Source organism: Misgurnus anguillicaudatus, chromosome 21 (genome assembly GCF_027580225.2).
Source record: "Misgurnus anguillicaudatus chromosome 21, ASM2758022v2, whole genome shotgun sequence".
NCBI classification, from domain to species: Eukaryota; Metazoa; Chordata; class Actinopteri; order Cypriniformes; family Cobitidae; genus Misgurnus; species Misgurnus anguillicaudatus.
This window is the reverse complement of record NC_073357.2, coordinates 55,423,581-55,433,490: the sequence shown is the minus strand read 5'-3', so window position 1 is coordinate 55,433,490 and position 9,910 is coordinate 55,423,581. Positions and strand designations below refer to the sequence as shown.

The following is a 9,910-nucleotide window of genomic DNA, read 5'->3' as shown; positions in this document are numbered from 1 at the left end:
CACATTTTGTTTGCAAAAGACTCTTACCGTGCCAAAACATTTAAAATATGCAACAAAATTTGCCTTCAAACAACACAACTCGCTCACAAGTATATGAGCTCTTTCAGTTTATCATTACACAGTTGACAACAAAAAAATAAATATTCAGTGTGTAGCCTATTGCCAGTGCCATTTGTTGTCTTTCTGTATTGGCTGTGTAAAATTTACCTTTTTGCAAAGAATTGCATCTAGAATAAGAAATGCTTTGATGCATTTTTTTATTGATTAGATGACATTCATTTTTTTCAAACCGTGTCTGAAAAGTGAAATACTGTAAATATTACAGGTGGTAATATTTGGTGGTTGAGGAGATTCCCCCGTTCATATGTAAAGCGATTTGAGTACTGAGAAAAGCGCTATATAAATGTAAGGAATTATTATTATTACAGATAATACATGTAAACTAAAACACAGTAAAATCTATTGGAGTATAGCAACTATTGATATTCAGTCTCTGGAGGAACAGCATCATCATATGAGGATGTACCCCAAACCACGCATTGACAAGGTGAGAGTGGTGAAAAGCCCTCCTCCATCCATGCTGCCAAAGAACAACACAGATGTGACCCTTTTAACCATATATATATTATATATAACAGTTGCCCACCGACACCAGTTCACTTCTTCTAATACAGGGCTTCCTCTTCGGCCTATGGAGTGATCGCTGACAACATTGGCACAGCACAACACTACAATTCTTCAGGTGTACACAAACGTCAAAAAGACTCACCCACTGCACTCCACACACTCACAGTGAATTAGGGTCAGATCACCACGTTGGGCCGGGAAATAGTCCTGAATAATTGAAAGGGGTTGATGCGGAGGATGACCAGATGGAAACGTCAAGACCACGACCTTTAAACAAACTCCTTCCTCTTCTCAGCTAGTTCCGGCTCACCCACCAATCCTCTTCAAAGGTGGGGCCGCTTACACACTGATCGAACACACAGGGAACACACTGCGACACAATTTTGCAAGGGTGTCACTGGCAATACGACAATTCAACGTACTCACAGTTTCGTTGACACCTAATTCTCCCCTCTCTCTTCCAGAGGTCTGGTGTATACAAGGTCGATAGTACAACAACTTTTCCGTTCCTTCCTCCTCTCAATGGGTTTCCAGTGCCTTCTCAATGTACACAATCTCTTCAAGGTAAATAGTACATGTCCACCAATTACTTCCAATGGAATACTTTAAATACTTAACTCTGTGTTTTTTCGCCCAATCCTCTGTTTTGACTTCACCCAGTCTTCAATATCCACACCAAATACGTCTCTCCAACACACCGCTCGCTCCGTCTCACCCACAGCGTTTGCCGAAATAAACTTCAAAGCAATAATGTCACTTTTGCGGCAGCCATCCCTAGCTTTTGTTTGTTTGTTGTCAAAGCCAAGCTATTCAAATCAGAAGCCTTCATTTACATTCCAACTCAATTATAATGTCATTCTCAATAACAAACATTGCTGTGGAAACCATCAGTAGACCATTTGCATATTTACACTGTCAGAAAAAATGGTACACAGTATGTACCCCAGCTAAAAGGTACAGGTACAGTTATGTTTAGCCTACATACTTCAAATATTACTATAAAAGCTGTGCCATATGATGATGATGTTGAACTATTTAACGATATAGTTTGTGTTCTGCCATTGTTTTTCTTTTTATCAAATTTATGAAACCACCATATATGTGTGTGCGCGTGTTAACTACATTGCTGAAAAACAAATGTGAACCTCAGTGGGTGTGCCTGAAGCCACACGATTTGTGTTTGACTGTTCTTAATATACTTTACAATACAGCGTGTCAATTACAAAGTTGCCACGCATAGCTTCACAACTTTGATCCTATCACAAACTAGAAAATGGTTGGGTAAGTGAATAAACACTACACATAAATATATTAATTCCTGTGCAGTGTATATTAAAACATATTTATCAGTTTTTCTGTATTTTTTTTATTATGTTTCAGAGCTAAATATATGACACTCCTCCTGTTTATGCCTGTGATGTTTGATACATTTGGTAAGGGTTATTAAAGATTTGAATCCTTTATAGGAATTTTAGGACCTGACTGGGAAAATATTTTTAGTAGACTTTTAGTTTACATTACATTTACATTTATTCATACTTTTAGACTTGTACTTATAGTATCTCCAGTGTGCATTTGGGCACGTTCCCCCAGCCAGGAGTAATAAAGAAGAATGAAAGTGATTTAGTTCCCTTTTTTGAAACATCAATGCCTATGCCTATCCAGAATGAGCTCCGCTTATTTGCCGAATGTAAGGTTCTGGATAGGTGTAGAAACGTGTGAAAGTATGCCGGTACAGTGCCAGTGTTAAGTAGTGAGCAGAAGTGACTTGATAAACCTGATACAGGCTTCAATTTGTATAGTCAAAGATAAAAAGGGGCGTCACATGAGCTCCTAGAAAATAAATGTTGTACCTTTTTGGGGTACAATATTGTACCCTAAGGACCAATTGTGTACAGAACAATTTTGTACCAGTGAAATGTTAGGGGGAACATTTAATTGTACCTTTAAAGGTACAAAATGGGTCCTTAAAGTGCAGTAATGTACCCCAAAAGGTACAACACTGTATTATGTTGTAAAGGTACAAATGGTAGATTAGGTTATGGTAAAACATATTAGTTTTTCTTTTCTTCATGATTATTACCATGCAATAATGGATGAATATAAAGCAAATATTTGCAAAATCAGACAACCCTAGTAATTTTATTTTATCACAACATCATCTATTGCAGAAACAAATTCAAACGACATCATTCAATTATTTATCAATCACCGAATTCAAGAACTAATTACTGGATGGCACCCCGACCCCCAAGAAATACTGAGTTTTTTGAAAAATCAAACCAAGAAAGCATATCCAGAAATGTTGAAAAACAAAACAATTTTGTCAATGTACATCAGGTAAACGCACCAACTTAAAGTTTTTAAAGTTCTAAATATATAATTCTGTTGTTGACTAGTTTTTTATCCATGTTATGTCATCATGATGCAGTGAGGAGAAGGAAATCATACAAAACATTACCAATATGAACGTCACGGGAAAATACAACTTCTACAGATTTGAAGATTTTGCGATGGCTGTGGTTAAGATAAATAAAAGCACGGCAGATGATCGTGTACTCAACACTTCGAAGGTAAAAATCTTCCTGCATCAATACTCAAAACAAAGAAAATCAAAGGGACCCCCCAAACAAAGGCCAAAAGCACTGAAAAAATTATAGCAAAAGCTGTACATACCGTAAAATTACATTTTTAGCTTTTTTAGTGAGCATTGTATTTCTAGCATTAAATCATATAGTTTTAAATGATTTATTATGCTGTTTAATCTATTGTGATGTCATTTCTGACCCACATTTAAGTTATTAAATGATACAAAAGCACCACATATATGGATCCCAGTGGAGCCTTTTCTAAATGTCTCAGATGAAGAAAGCAGAGTCGGTGTAGTTGTCTATGATTCTGATGAGCTATTCACTGTGAGTCAATTTATTTCTTTATTGTTCTGCTGAGTGTAAACTATTAGATTATTATTCTTATTTCTACTTTAATTTTCTACTCTGCTTCTTATAATAATTTCTCCGTTGTTTGTGTAAATGTTGTAATTTCGACAGCTTGGACTGAAAAATGCGACTATAACTTCTAAAGTAATACGGATTGAAGTTCCTGGGCGTGACATTGTGAATTTGACTGATCGACTTATAATACAGTTCCCAGTCAATAAGACAACTGTAAGTGTAACTCTAACAACACTTTTCACATGTTTATAAAATTAGTTTATTCTGATTTGTGTGAGTGTGCGTGTGTGTGTGTGTGTGTGTGTGTGTGTGTGTTTTGATATTAATAGATAAACACCACATATTCCTGTCAGTTCTATGATGAAGAAGGTAGGTTGGAGTAAAAAATATTTCACCAAAAATAAATAATTATTGTATCATTATTAACTCACCTTTGTGTCATTTTTTAAAAACATCATGCACATATCTTTCTAAATAAGCAGTTCAGATGTTGGCATTTTATGCAAAAAAACTGAACATGAGTTGTTTTTTTGTTTGTTTCATGTCACTCAACAGACGACACCTGGAAAAAGGACGGGTGTTTCACCAAACAGATCAGTGATTATGTTGTGAATTGTTCTTGTGATCATATGACTGCATTTGCTGTGCTTCTGGTAAGGACCTATAGAGACTTTCCATTCAATTCATTAAATAATAATTAATTGATTTATATCATCTTCATAAACTTTACAAAACTCTTTGTGCTCCATTCACTCTTAACAGATTGATATGAAGAACATTGATGAACAACAGTGGAAAATCATGTCATATATCAGCTATATAGGCTGCAGTCTGTCCGCCGTATTTTCTGCTTTTGCCATATTATCCTATATTGTCAACAGGTGCAGTTCCTTACGTTTTAAATAAATATCGACCTGATCTCTGATTCACATTATTATTTACATAAGTGAGCTACATACACAGTACATGTGTGTATGTACAAAATTTGAAGGTGCTTTATTTACATCCATAGTAATGCAGTGGTTTCCAAAAGTTTGACGTCACTACAGGAAAGACTTTTATTTTGCATATAAATAATTACTATTGCAGAAATCATATTGTAAAAAAGATCAATTTTGTTAACATTTACAGTACATGAGCGACTTTATTAAAGATTTGCAATGTGATCTCAGACATTTGAACATTATTGAGCCTAACAAACAGTTAAAATGGTTACTGTGTGTTTTACAGTAATGCCAGGAAAGAAGTGTCCAGACGCATCCATGTGTCTCTGAGTGCTGCTCTGTTTCTCCTCAACATCAGCTTCATGCTCAGTGAATGGGCTGCCACACTGAATATGAATGAAGTTTGTGTGTTTATTGCTGTGACGATACATTACAGTCTGTTGTGTTGTTTCAGCTGGATGGCCATTGAAGCTCTGCACCTCTATCTTCTTCTGGTCAGAGTCTTCAACATCCGCATCAAGCACTACATGGTCAAGCTCTCTGTGCTTGGATGGGGTGAGAAGTATAATATTTTTTGTAATAACCAATGCTATAGCAATCCCTGCGTATTTTATGGCTAATTCTTATTAATTAATACAACCACATTCATACATTTTTACAATTTGCCTTTGCCCCTGTGACGTTGGGGTTAGGTGTGGGGTTTTGTTATTATTTATATGATAAATGTACTTTTTTGCACTCGTAAAATATGTACGAATTCTTGTTAGATCAGTCTGTTATAAAATGAAATTTACAGTAGCCTAGTTTGCAAAGAAATGTGAATGTAAGAAGCAGAGAAGTTGAAATGTAACAGCTTTTACAACATCTACTAAACCAGCGGAAAGATTTTTGAAATGTGGCTGATTTTGTGATCTTGCCCTCAGGAATCCCGGCTCTTCTTGTTGGATGCTTGCTATCAGTTCATAGCAGTCGATCTGTGTATGGTACTAAAAATATCTCATTATCAGATACCAATCAAACAAATGCATTGTAAGTCCTCACATTATAATTTTGCACCTGATACATTTAACCAACTTATTTATGGTTTCATACACTTCAAATGTCAAAATTATTTATACAGCTCTAAAGAATTTGTTATATATGGATATTTTGCATGATGCACAAATGTAAAATAATTTGTTCACTGATGGCTCAAATTTGTCAAATCTATTCAAGTAATCAAATATCCTCTTCCTTGCATGATGCACGCATGCAAAAAAAACCTGTTAGATATAATGGCACACATTAACACATCATGCAAATGAAAATAAAAAATGTTTCCTTGCATGATGCAAAAATATAAAAAAGATGCTACAAAATAGTTGTCAGGGACAAAAACCAAGTCAATTTGTGGTGGGTTTCACAAAATCTTGATTAGACTTGGAACCAGACTTTGCAAATGATAGAGACTTTTACATTTGCAGTCAGACCCCAAACTAATGCAAAACCAATGCTGTCAGCAGTGGCGGCTCGTGACTGGGCCCCATTTTAACAATCTAAGCGCATTGTCTAAAGCGCACAGCGCAACGTCTAAATGAGCGTGTCAGATTCCACTCTTGCTAATTTAACGACGGGAAAAATTGTTTGTGCGCCGAGCGCGTGGTTGAAAAGGGTTGGTCCCATTTTTTTTATGATTATTGGGAGTATTTTGGGCGTAACGTGCAATAAACCAATGAGAGTCTCAGCTCTCATCCACTTTAAAAGCCTGTTGTGCTGGCGCTATGTCTAATCCCTATTTAGATGACGGACTTAGTAAACTGAAAAACTAAGCGGAGGAAGAAGATTCCCAGTTTAAGATTAATGTTAAATAATTGTGTTGTTTTTCACTTGTATTGAAATTGTTATTTATTTATTAAAACCTTTAAAACCCGTTTTCTTTAGTCACGGAAGTAAAAAAGCAGGCTTTTAATTGCTTTAAATGTATGGCTATCCAATATCATCAAAAAATAATTTACAAGTATGTAAGATAAGGTTTGTACTCTAAAAATACTTTATTTGTAACAAACAGGAAATAAAGAATTTACAAACGGCCCTCCGCAAGGTTCAGCACTTGGACAGCGTCAGTTTTTTTAAGCATTTATTAAAAAAGTTTCTCATCTCACCATATCCACAGGTACAGAGTCATCATATACAATAAATCCGTGAGGTAGCATTTAAAAAAACATCAATAATAATACATTCAATCCTTTAATTTTTCATATTCAAAAGCGTTTTTGTGCTGCTGCACATTCATGTATGTGATAAGCAAACCTGCGTTGTCGTTCCATTTATAGGCGCATATTACTAATGCGCTCTTTAAATAACAAAAAAACATATTGCGCCATTGACTTTAGACTTTAGACCAGGTTTTTGTTGGTCAATGGCGTAGTCTATTTTAGTTGCTTCAAAATAGCAACGTGCCAACAATGCGCCTGAACACACCTCGTTTTCAGACCAGAACGCCCATGGGCGCAAAAGGGGGCGCAAATGCATTTGCTATTTAAATAACGCGGCGCTAAACGTGAAAATTATAATTGCGCATGGTGGAAACTAGCAAAAGACACTTGCGTTGCGCATTGCGCTGCATTGCGCCGGGTGTAAGATAGAGCCCTAAGTGTTCGGAGTGTCATGTGCGTTGCTTACGTTTTCAAAATATGTGTTTGTTGTGTCATGTAAACCAGATGCATCACTTGTTTGGTCAAAACCGTTTATGATAAAAGAGACGCTCACGTTCACAAAATACACACAAGACACTACCTTAACAGTAAACTCTGATTATGCATGAGATTATGCGAGTATCTGGCAAACACGAACGTGTCTTTTATCATAAACCCTTTAGACGCATCTGCAGCAGGCACTTATTTTGACAAGACACGTGATGCACACAGAATCTCTCAAGTGCAGAACACATATTTTGAAATTACGAACCACACACGACGGGCTACATACGTGTTGTGACGAACTCCACATCGAGCGCCTTCGAATAAAGAAGTCACCGGCCGACACTGGCTGTCAGACTTTTTTGCATATTCAGACAAAGAATGTTGTAATTTTACTTAAAACCTACAGTGGAAATTTACACACAAATGGCTAACTTGATGTTTATTAAGACATTATGGGCCTTATCTTGCACCCAGCGCAATTGACTTTGTCAGTGACGCATCTATCATTCATATTTTGCACCGGCGCACAGCGTTTTTTTTTCCCTCCACAGACGCACGTCGGCAAACTAGGGATGAACTTGCGCTCCCTGGGCGGTTCAGCGCAAAAAAAGGAGGCTTGTTCTGGCGCAAACCATCCCTGATGCTATTTTGTAGTTTCAAAAAACAATTGCGCCACTGACCAGAAAAAAATGGTCTAAAGTCAGTGGTGCGTTGCGCGTGGTTCATTATGCTATTTTAAGGGCGCATGCTTGACCATAATGTATAGCGTGCACAATGCGCACACACTTTGCTTATCTTATCTACACAGATGCAACAGTTATTTTTGCAAATCATAAATTATTACAATAAAAAATATTAACACATGAAATAAGGGAAATCATAGTGGTGAGCATTGTGGTGATAGTTTTTATTTATGGTGTGGCTGCGTAAAAAAATTCTCATGCAAATAACGATTAAAATATTTTCATAAGTTTGTTGTGTGGCTGTATTATGTTTATTTTATGTAAATAATAATTAAAAAAAATTCATAAGAAACCTTAATGTATATGAACTTGATTTGTAAGTGTACTTTGGGGTTGGACCTTGCTTGCGTTTCTTGGGTCCGATTTCAAAGCCCCCAAACCCTTTCAGTGGTGAGGGTGGACGCAGCGATGTCCTCACCTGGCGTCAAGTCATGTGTAGAGACAGATCCACCTCCCGTTACACGGTGTACCCGATTTATGCTGGCAAGCTTGGGATTCCCCCGTCTCCTGACATCATTGTAGCGCTTGGCGCAACGAAGGGGATGCCAGCTGATGAGACAATTGTGGCTATTTCCTCTTACGCCTGTTTAACCTACCCTGATTTGGGCGCCATACAAAACAACTTCTCTGTCTTTGACTGCTCTTACAAGAACGTCGGTCTCCTCGGCTGTGAACCGCTCCTGGCGTGCGTCTGGTAAATCCATCATAATAATAGCAACCCGCCATGGAATTTGCGCCCTTGCGTTTAAAGGGAATGTTGGATAGCGTTTTGATTGGTTTATTTGACGTTACGCCCAAACCACACCTATGAATAATAAACCTACTTCAGACCAACCCCGTATTGATTTGCGCCTGGCGCAAGAGTTATTTCTCACGCCGGGAAAATAGCAACAGCGCCCAAGATACGCCCACAAAGTCACTTGCGCTTTGCGCTTCGCACTTGCGTTTCAGATCGTTAAAATAGGGCCCTATGTGTTTTGATAAAAAAAATATTATAAATATTAAAAAATATATAATTAGTTATTATGTATAAAATACATGCTTCTTAATCATAAATCTTAATAAACATTTTGACATTTGAAAAAATTTCCCCAAACATTTTAACCCACTCAGTGCCACACATCTCTGTAACTATTTAAACCTTCAAACATGTTTATTTTATTTAATACAGCTGCTGGACAACAGATGATGTCATCCCTTATGCTGTGAACATTTCCTACTTTATCCTTGTATTCCTGTTCAACTCCGTAATCCTGATCGTAGTGTCTAGAATGATCTTTATGCTACAAAAATCAGACAACGGGCCTAAGAGCAAAACAGCTTGCAAGAATGCCAGCACAGTTCTTGGTTTAATGTGTCTGCTGGGGACCACGTGGGGTTTGGCCTTTTTCACCTTGGGATATACAAACTATCCTATTCTTTACCTCTTCTGCATCTTCAACTCAACACAAGGTAGACTCAAGCAAGAATTTATTTGCTAACTTTTTTGTACAGTTTTCATCATTTGCATTTAATGATGCATTTAATCATTTACATTTATGCATTTAGTGGAGACTTTAATTCTTAGCAGCAAACCTTGAAATGTGAAAAGATGCTGTACTGAACTCACATCAACTTACTTGATGTAAACTTGCTGTTTGTTTTGGCAGGGTTTTACATCTTTCTGTGGATGTGTCTGACAGGGAGGACTAAAAAACAGCAAGCAACAAGTATTAGAACGACAACCACTGACAGCTAAGACAGAACACCTAACCTTAAATCACTTTCCAAAACAAGAAGTTTTAGTAAAACTGTTTTTATGTTATAAAGCAAAAAAAAGTAACATGCCGGTTTATCTTTATACATCCTTAAAATAAGGGATGCACCGAATCCAGATTTTTTGGGTTCGGCCGAATACCGAATCCACTGTTTAAGATTCTGCCGAATCCGAAACTGAATACCGAATCCAACTCGCATCCTTA

General features: G+C 37.0%; 1 protein-coding gene and 1 long non-coding RNA gene across 2 annotated transcripts; both read left to right on the top strand.

Annotated features, from left to right (window-relative positions):
- Positions 1-483: 483 nt before the first annotated feature.
- On the top strand, positions 484-4,282 carry LOC129451113 (adhesion G-protein coupled receptor G5-like). The gene is made up of 8 exons (XM_055214179.2): positions 484-1,908; positions 2,008-2,060; positions 2,799-2,967; positions 3,059-3,200; positions 3,426-3,542; positions 3,678-3,794; positions 3,911-3,950; positions 4,137-4,282. Exons 1-8 carry the CDS (start codon positions 1,901-1,903, stop codon positions 4,280-4,282), a joined length of 792 nt encoding a protein of 263 aa, XP_055070154.2. The 5' UTR covers positions 484-1,900.
- Positions 4,283-5,445: 1,163 nt separating this feature from the next.
- On the top strand, positions 5,446-9,652 carry LOC141353041 (uncharacterized). The gene is made up of 3 exons (XR_012360089.1): positions 5,446-5,554; positions 9,121-9,401; positions 9,599-9,652. It is a non-coding gene; the product is annotated as an uncharacterized lncRNA (long non-coding RNA).
- Positions 9,653-9,910: the final 258 nt, after the last annotated feature.